Source organism: Rattus norvegicus, chromosome 7 (genome assembly GCF_036323735.1).
Source record: "Rattus norvegicus strain BN/NHsdMcwi chromosome 7, GRCr8, whole genome shotgun sequence".
NCBI lineage: Eukaryota > Metazoa > Chordata > Mammalia > Rodentia > Muridae > Rattus > Rattus norvegicus.
Window position 1 is genome coordinate 83797380 of NC_086025.1, and position 20536 is coordinate 83817915.

Genomic DNA, 20536 nt, shown 5'->3' on the forward strand with positions numbered 1-20536 from the left:
AGCTCCTGCCTCCAGGTTCCTGACCTATTTGAGTTCCTGTCCTGACTTTCTTCAGTGATGAGCAGTAATGTGGAAATATAAGTTAAATAATCCCCTTTCTCCCTAAGTTGCTTTTGGTTGCGATATTTCATCATGGGAATAATAACCCAAACATGGACACACATATACTAACAAAGTTTCAACATCAGAGACTTTTCCATCATTTCTCATTTCATCCACAAAGCATGGTGATTGGCAATATTCTAGTTTCTGACCACACTGCGAGCATCTTTAAGTAAGAGTATATAGACCTGAGTCTCTGGCTGCTCTTTATGAGGATAATTCCAAGGAAAATGCCATGTTGCTCTATAAAGTTAGGACTGGAAGGCATTTACTGTGCCTTAGTTAAGATCTACAGAATGGGTCAAATTATTGTGCTTATGTAGCTATGAGAAAACTGAGATAGAGTGTGGACAACTGAACCCATCATTACCACCAGTAAGCAACAGAGGTTTATTTAGTCAGTCAGCTCCAGGAACTGGACTCCCAGCCCTCTACTAAACTGTTCTGTACTGGTTTTAGCAATCTCCAAGCTGGGACATATTTGCTCACAAACAGAAACACACAGCTGTGTACATTCAAAATGTGAACTGGGTAATAATACAAAGAACCTGTTTAAGAGGCCCAAACCTCAGAGACCTGTTTTTCTTTCCTGATTGAGTACTCTGTCACTTTAATGGAACAATCACAGTTCCACAAATCATTTAGTTAAGCAATTTCTGGGATAATTCCCCTGTCAGATAAATTTAAAAACATTGAAATTAAGGTTGAAGTTTGAATGTTATTCGCAGCCTTTCCTTTTCTCTTCTTTCATAATGTCCAGAAACACATGACTACTCTGATACTGTAAACCTGAGATGAAATGAAGTGTAATCAATTTTTCACAGTGGTTTAAAAGGTCCATAGAGAGAAGCATGTTCAAGCTAGATACAGAGCCAAGAACTTACTATTATAATGTAAGATGACTTTCAGTATGTTTAACAAAGAAAATTATTGAAGAAATTAGAAAAACTCACATAGTTTTCAATGATGTTTTTAACGCTCATAATATTAATTCACATGAACATATGTCTTCACGATTAAAGTATTGAGCTTTGAAACAGAGACTCAAAGGACAAGAAGCGATGTTAAGATGCTGGTGGGTGTCCTTAAGCTGCAGGGAGAGCAACGCAAAAACTACGTTCAAGGAGAGACTAGGGCTGTGTTGTCTGATATACAATTAGATTCTTGTGTTTATTCAACTTAAATAATTGGGAAGAAGTAAAGAAAGAAGTAAAGGAGTGAGGAAATGGGAGAGAGAAGGAAACAGGAGAGAGAATAAGAGCAGAGGTAAGGAGAGGGGAGGAGAAGAGGGGAAGGGAAGGGAGGAGAGAAGGGGAGAAGGGAAGGAGGGGAGAGGAAAAAGGGACAGGAGGGAAAGCGAAGAGTCATGGGAATAAAGGGAATGAGAAGGGTGGTCTGCCTCTACCTTTCAGAACTGGCTCATGTGGGCAGGCAGCCTACTTCAATGTGATGCGAGCAAGATAAGCATGTTCCAGAAAACCCACAGGAGGGGAATTTTAGAGCCCTGTTCAGGGAAGTCATTCAATGAGTTAATTTCAGGTATGAGTCTTGATGGTTCACTGATTAGACAGATAGGCAAATAAATGTAAGAAGGACAACATTCAAAGTCAAGGAAATGCTAGACTAATGAGAGAGAGGAGATGTGGCACTGAGATTAGAAACTGTTTAGTTTTGAACCAAGGAATAAAAAGCCATCAGGGTTTATGGGGATGACCATGGGAAGCTTTACACTGCAAATCATTTCTATTCTATTCTATTAACTGATCAGGAAAAACTGTGTTCACAAAAGTCTTAATATAGGTTAATAATGAGGTGGTATTTGGATATTATGAACTGTGTGGAAATGATACAGAAGTAGCAGGCCATTTTTAGATGTCATGGGCATGTTCCTGAAGAAAGATCCTACAACTGAGACAGGCGGTTGGAAGCATAATGGTAGGTTGCAGATTATATAGTTTGGATAAGGTAAAATGATCAGGGCTTGTACAAAGACTAGACATGAGGTTGGTAGAGAGGGTAAGGGCAACACAGTGCCTAGGATTTTATCATGAAGCTGTTATCTATGAGTATCTACCTCACAACATAAATGATCAGCAAACTTTGGATGGAAGAAGTATAAAATTATCATAGAAAATTGTCAAATAAAAACCTTTACCAATTAATAAAGGTTAAAAATGGCCCAAAAATTTGAGTGTTGTCTACATTCAAACTATGGGGGTGTCCTTTGCTTAAAAATCATTCTTGTTGCTGGATATTTACCGATTTTAAAGTAACATTTAGGCTCACTTCTTCTCATTGCTATAAGACTATACCACACATTAACTCAGAACCAACGAATAGTTATTGCTCACAATTCTGGAAGTCAAGACATTAAACACAGGGGCACTGAGAAATTGAGTGCCTGATAAGGACTTAGTCTATTGTTCATAGATATCTGTTGTTCTATGTGGTCACACTGTGCAAAGAACACGGACCCATATCTCTGAGGTCTTTTCATAATCTAACTGATCTCACTGACAGTTTCAGCTGTGGAGACCCGAGCATGGCCCAAATGTTATACCTTCTTATATTTCTATCTTGCAGACTAAGATTTCAAAAAGGAAATGTGAAAAATATTGAAGGCCATAAAAGTTTCAAAAAAATGACGAGTGCATTTGTGTTTGTAGGTACTATTTTGTATGGACATTTTAGTACCAGACATTGTTCATCTGGACTTCATGATCTAGTCAATAAATATTGGGTGGCTAATATCTTTAAAATAGTTTCAGTTGAATACAAAACGTTGAAAAGTTGAAATGTCGCTTCCATATAGTCTTTGTTTTGATGTTTTTTTTTTCTTAAAACATTTTACCCTAGTAGAACTTTTGGGGATTATTAACAAATAATGTTTTGACTCAAAAAATTATTTGTGAAATTACTGTTACAACTAGACATGGTGTTAGAAATATAAAACAAAAAGGAAGTAACGCCTGTCTTTCCTGATCTAGTGTCAGGAATTGCTTCAGAATCCTTTTGACCTTCTCTTCCCTCTCCTGATTTCTTCTGATAGCCAAATAGATGTTCTTTGAATTAGAAGCAAGTCGCTGAGGAATAAATGTCTCTAATGTCCCTGCAGTTGGCATTTGTATCTTCTGTCTGTAACTTATAACCTAGTGAGTGGACTTGCAAAGATAGATATAAATATTGATGAGGAAAGGCGTCATTTGTTATACTTCCCTACAAAGACATTTTGCAGCCATCTCCTAACTGCCGGGACTTTTTGATCTGCTTCTCTATGCTTTGGGAAAAAGGAAACCATAATGATTCATAAAATCTTGAGTGGAAATGAAAAGGTTTTTGTCTGGGTTATAGAGACTTTCAGGAGACATCACTCATTTCAAAAAAATAAAAATGTTGCATTTATGTTTCCTTGTAAACGTACTTTGTGTATTCCAGGCTTTCCCTTTTCTGGCATTTCTTAGTCAGTCCAAACTAGAAGTAGAACTCTTCCTTGAGTTTTTTCTGATTTTTATTTTGCAGTGAATTTGATTTAAATTATAAGCCTGGAAAATAAAAATCGTTCATTGTGTTCTATAAAAAAATACATTAGTGATGCTGCATACAATCGTGACTCATAACTGGACTGACAAAAGTAACTTTCGTTTTCAGAATTATATTCTGTGGAAAAAATAAATGCTTTAACATTTGTTTCAGATTCATCTTTCACTCTACATTTTATTAAGAAACGATTACCAAATGTAGAAATGCAGCACAAATGATGACTGTTTTATTTTCAGAGTCTTGCTGAGCATGGTGTAACATTTAGTTTATTTTAAGGGTCATTCAATATGCCCATAGAATATAATGCTCATTTTATATCTCCAAGAGAGTTAGGTCACTGATATTTTATAAAATGTAACAAATGTAAAAAATGTTAAGCACAATGTAGTTTACCTAAAAGTGGAAATACATAATATTTACGTATACGGTAATAATTAAAATACAATGTTAATTATTATTTACTAGGCTATGAAGTGTGTTGCACCTAATTAAGTAGTCTCATTTGTTTGCTTGCTTGTTTTTGTCAGGTAGGAGATTGAATCCACTAAATCTCTTATTACACCAAAAAATAGAATAATAGGACATCATGCCTAAGGAGCACATATCTAAATAAATTTTGTATGGCCAACACAATCTGTAGAAATGTGTATGGCTGAGGTCAAGATGATTTAGCCATTAACTTGGGAGGCATTGTGAGACCTAAAACTCAAGTTGAGTGTGAGCCATGGTCTTAGCTTGACAGTATGAGGATGTCGATAGCAGCATTTGTTATAAATTCTGGATATTTAATGAAGTGTAAAGTGATAAAAGCATGCAAACTTAATTGGAAAATGCACACTCTCACAAGGTTTTAACTTCTAATAATAGTGTATAAGCAGAGGTCTTTTAAAGGAGAAGAGTAAGATTAAAGCATGAAAACGACCAACTTCTCTGCTAAACATTCATTAATAGCACTCAGAATGGTGCTATTAATACTTTAATGATTAATACATAGTGCTATGGCACATATGTATGTAGCAATCAGTCTTGTCTTTAGATTAGAAATTAACATATTAAAACAACTTTTAGGGTTGTGGCTTTCCTTTTTCTTATTATTTTCATTATTTTGTTTTTTCCATTTAACAGGGAAAAAAAACCCACAAAGCACATTCCAATAACTTAAAGTTTACACCATGCCGATTTTGATTAATTTGGACTAACTATAAGTGATATATTTTTTAAGCCATCCTGGAAAATATTTCATACAAAATAGCCCTCATTCCTTTGGTATTTCTATATTTTTATGAAAATCAGATCCTATAATTGAGTTTAAGTTTGAAGGAGCCTTTGTTTTGAAAAGTACAGTTCTTGTGAACTGTAAGGAATTTTAGCATTAATTTTTGCGGTTAACATCCCTGAGACAAGAAGGTTAAAGTAAGTTAAGTTTCAGTGGCTTATAGTCTTCAGCTCTGTGTGTAGGGAAGCAGATATGAGGCATTGTCTTTGATAGAAATGGTCTGTCTTTTTTATTTTCTTATTGGATTTTTTATTTACATTTCAAATGTTATAGCCTCCTATAACATCCCCATCCCCCTTCTATAAGAGTTCCCCCTTTCCAACCATCCCCCTTTCCCGCCCTGACATTCTTCTACACTAAAGGGTCCAGCCTTGGCAGGACCAAGGGCTTCTCCTCCCATTGGTGTCCAACAGGCAACCCTCTGCTACATATGCAGTTGGAGACATGGGTCAGTCCATGTGTAGTCTTTGGGTAGTGGTTTAGTCTCTGGGAGCTCTGGTTGGTTGGTATTGTTTTTCTTATGGGGTTGCAAGACCCTTCAGCTCTTCCAATCCTTTCTGTAACTCCTCCAATGGGGACCCCATTCTCAGTTCAATGGTTTGCTGCAAGCATTTGCCTCTGTCTTAAACTTGGTCAGATAACAGTGTGTGAGTGCATTCAGGACACTGATTTATAGTAAATGGCGTGCTCTCAGAAGTTATGCTGACAACACATTTTAATAAAACAATATTTAAAATACTCTCCCTGAAACACTCCATTAACAAGTGCCTAATGCCTTCAAAAACTGAATGAAAACCCATTTCCTTTTGAATCATATAATGTTAGTGAGGTGTTTAAAAGGGAATGAACTGGCCTAGGGCCCAAAGACATCACTTTATACAGGATCCCTATGTTTTGCTTCTGGACAACATTAATTGAAAGTAAAGCTTACATGCCGTTTTTAAAATATGAGACTGTCATGGAAATAAGGACCAGCTGGCACCAATTCATAAAAAGGAAGCAAGAGAGTTTCCATTATATTTGAGAACACCAAGGTCTCATTTGTCATCACTGGGTACCAGGATAACAATACCCCCTGAAACTGTGTTTTACAATCATGGAAAACATGTGTCATTGACTTCGAGACTTTCCATAATTTAATGTTTGCATTCATTCTGGAAGTATAATTTTTTAAGAAGAAAAAAAACTATGATGTGAAAACTTAAAACAATTTTATTCTCAAACTTGTGTGAATTTTGTGACACTGGCTTACAATTTCAAATTTTGTGCATCATTTACTGACTCTGGGAGGTGCGACATTGTGTTTCAGTACTCCTTGGGGATCACTGCTACTATTAAAGAAAACCCAAACTTTTCTATTTATTATGGTAACTTTTCATTTAAAAAGGCATAAAAGTCCTGTAATTCACAAAACTTCAATTAAACACTATTTGTAAGAATGAGGGGGAGTCGCTGCTGTTGTTCTGGGATACTAGAAGGCCCGATGAAGTTAAATGCAACACCTGAAGCTTCAGAACATATATGTGAAGATTTATAGCATAGAATCTTTACACTTAATTATACCTCTGTAGAAGTATAAAACATCCACCCTGTCTTAACAGTGTGTGTGTGTGTGTGTGTGTGTGTGTGTGTGTGTGTGCATGTGTGTGTGTGTGTGCGTGTGTGTGTCTGTGTGTGGGGGGGGTTGGGTGTGTGTGGGTGTGGGTGTACACACGCGCGTGCGCGCGCGTGATCTCCTGACCTTTTACCCTTTTACAGTTCTAAGTTGAAGTCAGGGTTCAATGAACAAAGAAACAAACAAAAGAACTGCAAAAACAAGCTCCTCCCCCAAATCTCTTACCCACAACCATAAGAAAATAATGGAAACTTGCCCTTTTGGTGTATCAGATATATTAAGATAAAATAACTATACTATATTCCCTCTTGTTTTTATTGGCATAACAAAAGTGAAGGCTATTTAAAAATATAATTAAAAGAATTGGTTTTCTTTTTCAAGGCAGAGTTTCTCTGGCTGTCCTAGAACTCATTTTGCAGACCAGGCTGGCCTGCAAAGGGAGATTTGCCTGCTTCTGACTTCCAAATTCTGGGATCAAGAGCAGTTTTTTTATTAAGCCTTCTAGGCATGAAAATAATTTTAGGAGCTTCTGCTGTGTTTTGTTTTTCTAACCCACACTAACCTGTTTTTTGTTATTTACCTAAAGAAACGTTTTACATTTCTTAAGGCTTTTCCCCCCCACTCTTCTCAAACAGGAAATCAAGGGAACTAGTTGTTGCTTCATGAAATATATCGAGTTTAAGCCCTATTACAATTATGGACGAAGATGTTTAAGTACAGACACCCCAATCAAACCCCGTGGTTTGTAAATCAGATTTCACTACAAGAACTTTGGTTTAGAAACAAAAATACTTTTAATTAGTTATGGGATAAAATTTAGCATGAAATGTCCCATCTCCCATCATGCTTTGCTTGTCCCCTCTTGTGACTTTCATGTAAAATATGGGATGGGAAGGACACAGGGGCGTCTTAAGCATTGCGGGCATGGTGTACTTATCTACTTTTGACACTTTGGTACGTGAAAACGGATGTGTGTTCATATGACTGTGTCAGACACAGAGACATTGACAAAAACATGGAGAGCAAAATTATAAAGAGATCAGTGATATGCTTCATAAAACAGGTTCTTCTGTGCATCTTTCCCCCATCAGCCAGTCTAGCTGAGGTGTCAGGCAGATGCCTGTACCCACGGGAGTCTTTTAGGTTTTCCTGGCGAAGCTTGTAATTCACTGGCACCTGGGACAAATCCTAGGAGGAGCCACCGCGAGCACTGCTCTCTTTGTCTGCCTTGCTCCCTGCTAGTTATCAGAGTTCACTGTGGTTCAGGCTCCAGAAATCCCACTCTGGCAACCTAGGGATGGAATGTGTTCAGAGCGAGTGTTTTGTTTGGCTTCAAGTATAAAAAAAAGGGGGGGGATGCTGCTACTGACATTTAAACAAATTAGGAGGTTTCATATAAAATTTCCTTTGTCCAATTTTTCTTGTTCTTGAAAACTGAAAATCTGGGAATGCAAGTTAACGCTCTCCCTTGGCCACTTTAGAGTCCGGGGTAGGGCTGTGAGGGGAAAGACTACCTCTATCCAGAAAGAGGTATTCTCCAGCCCAGTCTCACCCTGCTGCAGCCTTTATCACAGCACAGCTATTTCTTCTTCACCCTCTCTGTGTCAGACAACCTCACCACCACTGAGGCTGGAGAGAGGCCACAGAGGGTAACACTGTTGACTCACTATGTTAAAACAATGATGAAGAGTTTGCTGGCTGCACATTTCTCCTGGTAAGAACCAAGTGCTTTCGTCTTTATCTGACCAGTGTTCCCTGATTTGGGGGAAAAGAATCAAGTTCCATATAAGGACAAGAAATCATGTTAAGTGCGGTTCCTGATCTAGAGAACGCTGCCTAAAGCTGTGAGTCAAACGTGTTACCCTAAGGAAAGCCCCTCAAAGAGACTATGGTTTCTCCCAAAACAAAAGGACAAGGAAAAGAACAAAGGAGAAAAAAAAGAATGAAAGACTTGTTCATTAGTTTGGGTCCACCGAAATGAGCAAGGAAGATTGCACAAAGTTGATTTTAATTCTTTTTGAAACCTTTGAAACACATCTCCTGAAGCAGACGACAATTTCTGTCTTTTAGGACCTGCTCTGCTTTCTGGTTAAGAGCGTAGGCGCGTCTCCCCACATCCTCTCCTTATCTGGTTTTCTCCTGCCTGTTCACGCTTTCAAAATTGTCCTTTGGGGATTCTTCTCTGATTAATGCTACTATAAGCAACAGTGGTTTTAAAATATGAATTTAATTTTGAGATATTTATCAAGATCTTCATATCACATGCATATGGGTATACTGAATAGAATCAAAGTTATATTTCTTAAAAGGAAGTATTTACATACTGGAAGGTAATTATTAGCAGGTCAATATGCAACACTCAATGTCGGATGCTTAATATGCTTTTGAAATAAACAAGAGTATCATCAATCTTTCTAAAAATATAGTATAATTTTTTAGCAGAAAATCTATCTGTAACAGATTGGTTAAAGAAAAAACATGTTGAAAGAGTCCAGCTTAATACATCGTAGTGATATTTTTTTTAATAGGCGACCTGATTTCAGTTTCATTATTTAAGTTCAGAGCTCATTGATATGTTACAAGGATCTGTAGCTTCTATTGCTTCCTGGATGAAAATAAATCCATATAAACCATACCAAAGCCGTCATGGATAACTGGTGGTAAAACTTTATTATTCAAGTTTAGATGTAACAGACATCTTTGCTGCCTGAAGATTGTTTGCATAAGAAATACACCAAGAACATGTTGTGAGTAGAAATGAACATGCACTATGAAAACAAAATAAAATAAAATGAAAAAAATTCCATGTGTTGTAAGAACAGAACTATTATACCCCACAGTCTGGTGTTCAAATCAGGACTACAAATTGAATGCTTTTTCTTATCAACATGAAATCATTCCATATGAAAGACATTTTCTGCTGGTGAATATTGCTGTCAGTTTTACATTGGCATTTTGAGATGTTTTTCACCCCTCCCCCCCAGATCAATCATGTTGTCAAATATTACACCCTAAAGAATTCAGCATTTGTTATTGTGACCCGTGCCTTTTTGGTAGCCATTAAAAAACTATGGTCTTATCAGCCTTGTTATAGTCTTGTCTCTTCATAGCCAACACTATAGGCTGTTTAGTAAAGATATCTACAGCTCATCTTTAATAAAAATGATGCCAAACTTTCTTGGCCTGTGGGAACCAGAGTTTTAAATAACCCCCTTGGCCACATAATAATACTTGACACTCGTATGGTGCCCTCCAACCAAGGATCTCAAAGTGCTTTACAAACAAGTACTACATTACCATTATTATTTTAATATTATTATTATTAATATACTTTTCCATTTTATAGCTGAGGAACCTGAGGCACAGAAAGAGTTCTATTTTGCAGTCATTGTATTGAAGAAATAATGGGGTAAAACCGGGATCCAGTTTTGGGCCTTGTGGGTCTGAGAAAGGTTAAGCATTCTTTTTATGGTAATTATTCTTGTCTCTGGTGCAGGACAGCATAAGCTCAACACAGTAAGATTTCTTTCGAGAAATATGTGAGCATACTTTATCCATTTCCCTATATGGATTATTGTTGATTTTTACCTCTTCTTCATCCCTGCCTTGGCACATTTTTGTCCTAGCCTCCTCCAGAGGGTCCGATGCCTCTGAATAAGTGGAATCGCTCAAGGAACTGCTGCACTGTGATTAGAAACACATAAGAACACTCTGAACCAGCAACAACAAGCAAGCACCCTACAAAGAAGCTACTCTCCTGTGATTGGCCAAATCTATGAGAATGCGGCTTTCCATGGGTCTATTTCTAATCCCTGTTAGTTAATACTCAGTAGCCTGGTACACTTGACAGTACCTTTCTTTGGTTAGTACATTTAGTTTCATATTCAAGGTGTACAGTTCCTCAGCCCTCCTTCTCTAGCAAAGTCAGAAAGCCTTCACCTACCAGCTAACCAAAGATGCCACAAGGTATTTTTTTGGTGCGACCCTCAAACCAAAGACAGAGTGTAATTCATCTCAACCGTGGGCAAGAGGCTGGACTGTGGCCTGGAGGCAGCATGACCACCAGACTACCAGCAGAGTCACTCCACAACTCCACCTCCAGATGGCAGACATTCCCACTTCTAAAGTGATGTTAATGTTTGTTAACTAGGTAGGCAGACAGCACAAGAGTCTCAAGACAGGTCGGTCACTTTGTGATGTTTTGCAGCCGCAAGGCAAGAGGGTAATAATTATTTTGATAGCAGTACGGATCATCTTCAATTTATTAAGAAAAATTTCCCCAGGCAATTAAAATATATATGTACATTTAATGTTTTGGGAGCTGTATTTGCATTAGATCATAATAGATTATGTGCACATGTGCAATCATAAACAGGGTGTGCTACCACAGGCTTCCATAACAAGCTCTTGAAGATTATCACCGTCTTCTTCTCCTTATTATCTTAGAAAAGAATCCCCGTGCTTGTTTCCTACACTCTACCTTTACTAAAAGAGAATAGTTTAGGACAGAACGTCACTATCTTAAAAGTGGATTGAACAAAACAAAACAAAATGAAACAAACAAAACATCTCAATATGTTACGTAGAGAGAACTGGTCAACTCTTTGTCGTTTGAACAACAGAGAGAACGTATTAACTCTGTGAGCTCCAACCTGTTCTCTTGTTCTTAGAGTCATTGTAGTGTCTCTCAGTCCACAATTTTCTGAGGTGGGCTGGCTCCTTATGGTTTATATCCCAAACAACCGTCCTTTCATGGGGTGAGTGAAGGTGAGAGAGAAGTAAGAAAAGGAAGAGTGTGCACGAGCTGGTTTTGGCCCAGTTGAAGCCAAAGCTCAGTAGAGAACTGAAAAATAGCTTGAGGAGAATGGAAGGGTTGAAATGGCACACAGTACTTTAGATGGTATATCCAGAAGACTTTTCCAAGAGTGAAAAGTTTCAAATTCATCTTAAAAATCCTTCGAAAAAGGTTAAATACCTAAATACCTCACTGAAAATCCTTCACAATTTAAGACAAAAGTCTTCAAATGCCTTTAAAAATATAACTCATTTTTAAATACAGTTTGAAACATGGAATCAAAACTTTAGGTCATCAAAAAATGAGTGTTTTAGTGTTATTATCAATGTCCATCATTTTTTAAGGCCCAACTTTTCTCAACCAAAATACGCATAACATAAACAAACATGAAAATAAAAGTAATTAATAATAAAGGAATACGGAATAAGATCTAACATGCCAATGCTATCCAAAAGATAATCTACTGAAAGTAGACTGACCATAAATATTCCAAGAACAGTGATATGTATCTTCCAATGCTAATCATTTCTACTATGTCTGACTGAGAAAAAATAAGAAAACAATGGAATGAAAAAACAAAAGGCATACATGCCACAAGGAAAAATCTACTCGTGTCTAACACACTGAAGAAATTGCATAAGGATACCAAAGATGTAATGTGCAAGATTGCCCAAGTTGACCAAATTTCTGGTATGTTGTTGAATTGGGCAGTCCACATATAATGAGCCTTGAGGATCAGTACAGTGCACTTTAACGTTCATGTTATTAAGGAAGTTAAATATTGTTGTTTGGGAAATCTCCTTTTTAGATCTTTGACTCCTCTCAGATAGCCCTCTATATTCTGAGATGCAGCCACCACAATCGTAAGAAAGATAAATTATATCAAGTCGTTTGAATGTCAAAGCTCCTCATTCCTCCTCTTTATTTCAGTTCTTGTGAACATTTGAGCTATCCCACAGACAGGTAAGAATAAAACAGGGTCCTTTAACAATGAAAACCAAAGCAGAGGACTTAGTCCTGATTTTCTTTCTCTCGATCTTCTCTTTTTTTTTCTTTTCTTTTTCCATTTTTTTAAAACATGAAAATAAACAACAAAAAAATGCAAGAATGAAGATGAGGACAACATAGCATCAGGAAGGTATATTTAACTTCATTCGCTGTAACAGTCACAGACTGGTTAGCTCTACCTGCCATCCAACTCTAAGAAATGAGACTCCCGCATCGTGAGAAAGAAGCCAAACCCAACCCAACAGAACAACACAGAAGCAACTGCGAATTAATGTAAAACTGGAGTGCAAATGGCACTACAGAATGCAATAAAAACATCCGTGCTGCAGAGTCCAGCAACACTTATCAAAATAATCTCTGAAATGTTTCACCTGAAACATAGACAAAGCAATAAAAAGAGGATATATGTTTATCATCTTAAGCATAACAATGGGAGTTAAGAGCTTAAAATTAAAAAACAAACAAACAAACAAAAAAAAAGAAAGTACTTGGAATGAATAGTGCTACCCTTGTATCCTAAGTAGGCATAAAAATATTTTCATTTCCTTCTTGTTTTCCACACCGTTACATTGAGAACTTCCTTTGTTTCATGTTACCGTTTACAACTTTAATGCACACATACACACACGCACGCACATACACACTAGAGATCCCTACTGCAATAGAAATAGTTGCTTCATTACCTTGTTTGCTACATTTGCAAATGTAAACACCTAGGCAGAGCCAGGACTGACTCCAATGCATGATGGGATATCTTTGTTGCATACGTACACTGTAGAAAATAATTATTCAATATGTCAGGCACCATTATTTGAAATGTAATACATTAATATTTACTAGAAAAATAAGTTTTTTTCCTTTTTGTTCTCCCAACTTCTTTAATGAAATAAGTTAATCTGACAGTGCATCCAGTAGCTTGTAATATCTTCTACATCTCCGTGGCAAAAAATAAACTACTGGTTGGGACAATATAATGCAAATTATTAAAGTCAGTCCTTGTACATACATCCTTGTAGCAAGCATTGAGGCTCGACTAACAGCACCTTAAACCAATTATTTAATGTTCAATTATTTAGCCCTATTTCCCTGAGCAGTTATGCTGAGGAGCTCTCCCTTCATGGATAGTTTTTTTTTTTTTTACAAAGCCTTAAGTATTAAAAGTACTATGAAGACATACTTCTAAGAATCCTACTTACTGCTACTTAACTAAATCTGTGTGAGTCTAATGAAGGGATTGATTGGCATAGACCGACTGTCAGTCTGTGGTAACGTAACCTTGCATGCTGCCTGACCACAAAGTTTGGACATTATATTTAACCAAAAGAAAATAAATAAATACAGCAGGTTACCTTGTGGAGAAATACCATGTGTTCTCAACAAATTAAAGCCATGGCCTGACATTTGTACTTATCTGGTCGTTTGAAGTGAGGGGATTGCTTTAGTTACAATGTGCCAAGAGAGATTAGTGACCAACAGGAGGTTGAAAAAAATATTCCAAACCAGTTCATCATAAACAAGAAAGAAATATCTGGCAAAAAAAATTACTACCTAAAGCACTAAGGACATTGTTTTAAGAGTGGATAGATTTGAAACAAAATGGATCTAAACTGTAAAACAAATGACTACCAAGTACTGGAGCATCTAAAGGACGAAAGTATCAAGGAGGGTGTGCATGTGTGTGTACAGGCAGGGCTGGCCAAAAAGCATTGTGCCACCAACTGTCACGATTCTTACTGCTCGCTCAACAAGCCTAACCAGTTCACATTTTGAGGTCTAAATCTGAAACATGGTCAATGAGAGGAGCCTACTTTGAGAGGTGCCATTTTTTCTTCCATTGCCCTGGAGATTTTTTTTTCTCCTCCTTTGGCTGAGATCTCATGATATTTTAAGTTGTAGGCAACCTAATCTGAATGGATGGGCCAATAGCCAGCCTAATACTGCTGTCACATGATAGTATGTAAACTCCTTCAAACAATAGAGAGCATTTGTATCTTTACAAACAAATGGCTATAATTTGGTTGGGCCTCTGTACAGAGATTCAGCAGTACACATTAGGTAAGATCATTTTCACTCTAGTTCTCCTTTTTTTTTTTTAAAAAATTATCTATCAATTCCATTCTTTCTCACTGACCATATGTTTCATTTTAAAATCTTGGTAACCTACTCATCAAAAGAAAGAAATTAAGAAAAAGGGAATTTCATGTTGGGTAAGGCAGGCTCTATGAATTATTTTTTTAATAAGTCTTCATAAGACATTACAAGCTATTGAATTCCCATCAAGAAAACCTATTTCTATTTAATTGTGCTAAGTGCTAAGGTTTTACTCTTTAGGTTTTCCATTTTTTTCTGCTTGTGCATTGTTCCTATGCAGGCCCCTCTGGATATGTGTTGTGAAGTCATATTTGTCCGTGCAAAGATGCTGGCATATGCTGCACTGGAAAGGTCCACTGTCACCATGGCAACTCATATGCAAAGCATACATCACTTCATCCAGGAAAACAATGCCACAGTGCACACATTTCGTTGAAAGTTCATCTTGAGTGCTTCTGTCAACTTTCTCCGTCTTAACTACATTCAAGGGACCTTCATTTTTTACGTTTGATGGTGCCTTGCTTTTCTCCTTGGCGGCACCATTTGCAGTTGGCCCAGGTCTGGAATGCTTGATCGCCAAATCTAGAGGAATGTCATTGTCTGATCCAACAGCTGAGAAATGAGGAGGCAGATTGAAGGTGGGATAAGGCACATAGTTTTGGCAAGGATTTGGTAAGCCAGGCACATGACTCAAGTAGTGCGGATTCCCAGGAACAGAGAGCTTATATTTACTCCAGAACCGTAGCCAATCAGCTTCACTCTGGAAGTCATTATGTACAAAAGGAACTCCAAAAAGTGGGTATTGGTACTTTTCGATGGGGCTGCCTGGTGGAGAATAGTTGGGGTGTTTTGCAGGCCTCATGTACTTTTCTATGGGGCTGCCTCTTTCAGAACTTCCTTTCCCATCAGATACGGATGAACTGTTTCCTGGATCTCCAGTACTTTCCTGAGGACTTTTTATCTGAATGTGCAAAGGCTGCATCCTTTTGTGAATATCCAGAGTTTGGCTGACCAGGACCGGCTGTTGAGCAGAATGGCTTTTAGTCAATGAACCCTGGGCTTCGTATTTACTCAGGCTCGGAAGTGGAATTTCTCTCTGATGACTTTCACTTAAGTGATCTTCTGACCTCCTCTCTAAGGGGCTTCCATTGACCTGCTCCTCCCCACTTCCCCTCTGCTGTTTGTTGAGTTGCTCAGCCTGAAGTGCCTCTGGGTTAAGGCGCTTTCTTGTCCGTCTTCTAATAATCTGCTCGCCGTTGTTTTGTTTAATGATGTTTAAAGGCCTGGGAGTCTGCAGGGAACACACACAATACATAAAAGAGAAACGTTAAAAAATACATTAAATGCATTGAAAATTCCTCACAAATATCAACCACACTGAAATTCAGAGCAGGGATAGCCTTTATGCTACTAATCTCTTCTTTCCTCACTAGGCAAGATCAGAGGAAGTAACCAAAACGTAGTGTCTTAAGCTAAAAATAAATAATATCCATCTTGGAAGGGGTGTGGCCGAGGAACAGAAAAGTTTAATTTTCTTGAAAGCAGTGTTTTCAGACTTAAGGAGATTTGGGGACTGTCACCACTAATGAAAAGTACGAGGAAACCATTTGAAGAAATGATTTTTCTAAAATACATCAGCTCTGGAGTTAGGTAAAGATACTTCGACACAGTCATTTGGTGGATAAGTATTGGCAGTAGGAAAAACCAAAACAAAGAAAAACTATGCATTGCTCTATCCTAAGAACCAAACCGTGTTTCTCCCTTGGATCAGTTCATGTATCAAAGACTTAGCATGATGGTGTCTACAGCTGTCTTCTCAAGGGGAAGTTAAGGAACTAAGGAAGAGTCCTCACCAGACTTTTCCAGGCTCGTACTTCCATCCCCCATCAACGACCGTGAGAAAACCAGTTTTTGTTGCTATAAGTCACTCAGTCAGCCTAAAGTGTCTTGCCATGATGCTTTAAGCTGACTACCACATACATATTTGTAAAGATTTGCAAAGGTAAATATATGATATTTGTATCAGAGACTAAGTCAGGACTGTGAGAAAAAAATTTCAGGAAATCATCACAGGAAGTTTTTGGCCTTAATTCTACTCTTCTGTTTCAATGATCTCTGCATATTCCTTACTTGATCACAGGAAAAACAGTTGAAAAGATAAATTCCTTCTCATGTTTGGTTCAGATACCTGAACTCCCATCCCAGTCTACTTAAAATGAATGCGGGCTTCCATTCAGCTCAAGAACTGCATACAGCGTAGACATTTCATGATCGGTACCTAGGTGCATGTTGAATAGTTATTTATATTATATGACTAAAACTTGGAGGTAAGAGTATAAGAACTCTGCTTGCAGAAGAGCTCTAATTTTCATTTGTCAAGTGAAATAAGTAGGTATAATAAATTAATGTATATTTATGGACTCCATTTCCTGGGAATGTTCAGGTGGTCTGATTTTTTCCAAAATATTATTGATAATTTCTGCACATATAAACATCTAGTTTGTGAATAATTCATGAAAGATTCAGACTTCAGTACGAAAGGTCGTACTTTAGATATTAAAGCAACACAAGTAAGACTTTTGGGAGAATATTTCTATGGCCACTAGATATATGGGTAGGAATAAAAATCGCACACTTGATACTGGAGACGAAGTCAGTGGACTCAGAATGAAAATCTTAGTTGGGTTGCATAGGCCACGTACACTCATGTTGCATAGTAAAAAATGCTCAGTATTCAGTCTCCATACCACAAAGAAGCCTGGAATTTAATTAATCCCTACAATTTTATAATTGTGTAGTTTTTTGGGTGCACACAATTTTTATGTTTTTTCATTTATGGTAAAATAAAAAAAAAAGCCTGAAATCTGAGACCATCTTGCCTCTGAAGAGATGAATATTAAAATAATTTTGAAAAAAAGTTCGGTGTATTTCACAGTGGTTAAATTATCATAATTTGGCTGAGCAGCAATTTAATTAATTCTTGGCCTACTAATTGGCCAAAGTTCAATTAAAACCATTAATGTCAGTGCTCATTAAACAGAGGCTTGTTGCTGTGCTTACATAGTGAGGGTTAAAAAAAAAATGTAAAGTGGCAGTAAGGGTCTTTCTACCATGCTAATGACCGAGGGCTTTGCAGTATCTCAGTTAGCACCGTTGCTGGCAGTGGCATGTTTTTAAAGAGTGTTTTCAGTGTCCACTTACTAAGATGTTTTGTCTCAGACTGTATTCGCTGTAGCTCTAATCTTTTCGTTGGCCTATGCTAAGAGCTATGGTCACATGCCAAGTAAAATGAAAAAAAAAGGCGCAGGGAAAACTATTTACTAAGTGGGCATTGCTGTCCTGAAGTCAGCACTTGACAAAGATGTACAGCCTAAACTATAGAAACAGTCTTCAGGAACTTAAAAATTCCTGCTCAGATCCGGAGAACTGCCGGTTTACATTCTATTACAAGAGTTAACTTGGAGATGAAATTCATTCGAAGAACCCCCAAGAGCCAAAGCCAGCAGACCTCCGGCACAGGGCACCCACCCACATCTCTTCCACTGTGTGGCCGGCCGAGTGGCCCTGGATTCCCGTGGCATTGCTCTATGCTAATGCTTGTCCAGCTTGCAAACGGCCAAAATGGCCCATTAAAATCCCAGTGATACACTGGAATGGGAAAATCCAGGATGCTTCCATTACTCTCTTAAAATACTGTTAGTTTTTGACGTTTCTCTTCTTACGTAAATGAATTCCAGCCAATTTGGTTAACAGGTAGTTCAACTACTTGTTATGTGGAGTTCCCAGAAATCAGTCATTTTCCTCTGCTCAAAGAAGCATAATGCATTACTAATGACGTCGAATGTATCTTCCATAACGTCTAAGGTCCTTGCACAATAAACCATATTTATAACCAGAATGACTGTATTAAACAACCCTGCAAAGACAGCATGAGCAATGGAAGAGGACTTATCAGTCGTGGGTCGGGCCAGCTCATCTGTGTAAGCTCGGCCTGAAGTGCTGGGATGAATTCTTACCGAGTGAAGTTTCTGGTAGAGGCCACATGCGTTGCATACATATCCGCCATTTGCATTCTTTCGCCAGAGAGAGGTCTTTGTGGTCAGGCAATTGGCACAAAAAACACCAGAGCCTCTTCGCCTCTGAAACAGGAGGGGAAAGAAAAAAGAACCAAGGTCAGAGGTGAGTCACATGATCCAGAGAGAGTCCGAATCAGCCAAGGAGTTTTGTCTTGAGACTCCCAATACTGACAGTATAAAACCACACTGCCCATAATGAGGTCAGGTTCAATTGTGTTTAATAGGCACCCCTGATTTTCATTATAATTAACCCTACAGTGATGGATGAGGTGTGTGGAACACCAAAGGCTTTTCACAGAACCAGCTTTAACTTTTTGAACTTTGGGTCGCTCGCCTTTAATGATGGCTTCTAAATGCTCAACCCTAAAACATACCTTTTAAAAGTGTCAAAACAAAACTAAAAAAGACAGCACACGGCAAAACGTTGGAAGTAGTGTGGAATATGCTACCTGAGACTTCAAGTACGGGTTAGGGCAATTCATCTTGGAAACCATTTAACATTAAACCAGACTGCTTTACCTTTTGTGTGTCATTCCTACAACAAAAGTACTAGGTGAATACAAGAATGCCTGTTCCGGTGTTTCCCTCGTGATTATGAGATCCGAAAGAGAACACCCTCTATCCCCCAAACCTGAGCAGACTTTCGACCTTGCTGCCTAGGTAAAGAATAGTATCGCTAATGCAAACCCCAAGAGGTGTCTGCTGAAGTCAGACAAGACCCTCTTGTCACCAGCTCTTTACCTACTCCTGCCTTGGAAATCCAGAGTTTGTTGAATAGTATGTAGATTTTAGAGGTCTGAATTGCACAATCGCCAAATTAAAAAATTATCTAAGAATATTGAAATTCTTAATGCTAATTAAGGACTGCTGGTTGCATCCCCCCACCCCCACCTCGGAGCAAGTAATGATTGTGCTGAACTTCTCATTTAAACAAAAGTCAGACTGTGTGTAGGCACAAATAGGAACAGGCAGGAAATGGAATACTCTTGCAAAAAAAAAAAAAAACCCTCAAATTGTGGCTCGGCTCTCCTTTTGCAGCAAAGCCTTTAATGATAGAATAGGCCTGTGAGATAAGGAGTGGGAAAAGTCTTGCTGTAACCTAATTTTATTATAAATTAAATATTACAAACACCATAAGTCAAAATTTCAGGGATTCATAAAATTTAGGCAATTTATTTAACCAAAGTCTATACTGTAGGGGAGTGGTGTGCCTGCCAAAAAAATACAATGGTTATAATTGTCCTCTGATACATTTCAAATGGAAAGCTTTCTGCAGACATAATTTTGGCTTCGAGACTGGAACACTTTCTTGGCATTGAAAGGGCATTTGATTCATCGGGTGTTTCACAATCTATCACTAAAAAGACCTGGTGAGCAGCCAGCTCCCTATAGGGTAATTTTTCCATCCAGATGCAAGTGCTATCAGAGGCCCTCGTCAGCTAAACTAATTATGATCTTGCAATTGCTGATGCCTGCCCACTCTAACATTCGACATCCTCCATTAATCACCAATACAAGGAAAATGAATGAAACGTAAAGAAATGAGGGCCGCTAAGCTGCACGGCTATAAAAATCCGAAATGAGAGCAATAACTTAACAAGATTGGGGGACTGTTTTTAGTGAGCACAAAAGTCAGGCTAACAATTGCCCTTTTAAACCAAGAACACGATTTCATTAGTGTGGCCGTTTGTGCCACTTTAGGTGATGTAATAAAAGCTAGATTTTCACAAAGATAGTCTCCAGTTCCCCTTTGCTGCCTGCCCCAAACACCCATCAGATCCGAGAACGCAATGTGAGTTTCTCCACAACAGCGACATTAACCACTGGAAGCAGAGGTCTGTGGGTGCCGACTGGGGTCTGCTACCGAAGCAGAGAGCAAGCTGCCATCTAGAAACCAACAAGCCATCCTCGGTTGCACTTACAAAGCAATCCCAACACCATTTATCCAAAGGAAGCTGGGAGTGGGGGTGGGGAGTGGAATTAGGTTTAACTGTTAATGTTTCATGGTGACATCTTGTCACTGTCCTAGATCT

At 38.1% G+C, this 20536-nt stretch overlaps 1 protein-coding gene across 9 annotated transcripts in view; it reads right to left on the reverse strand.

Moving 5' to 3' along the window:
* Positions 1-8741: 8741 nt before the first annotated feature.
* The window catches only part of Trps1 (transcriptional repressor GATA binding 1), a 226489-nt gene continuing 214694 nt past the window's right edge, over positions 8742-20536 (reverse strand). For 8 of the 9 annotated variants that reach the window (XM_039078765.2, XM_039078762.2, XM_063263244.1 and 5 more), the window contains 2 exons: positions 18444-18566; positions 8742-15718 (listed from right to left, as the gene is read on the reverse strand). In XM_039078765.2, coding sequence (XP_038934693.1) covers positions 14657-15718; positions 18444-18566 — 1185 coding nt within the window. In that variant the 3' untranslated portion in view covers positions 8742-14656. The remainder of the gene's footprint in view (positions 15719-18443; positions 18567-20536) is intronic. The other variant, NM_001134837.1, reaches the window with a different exon arrangement.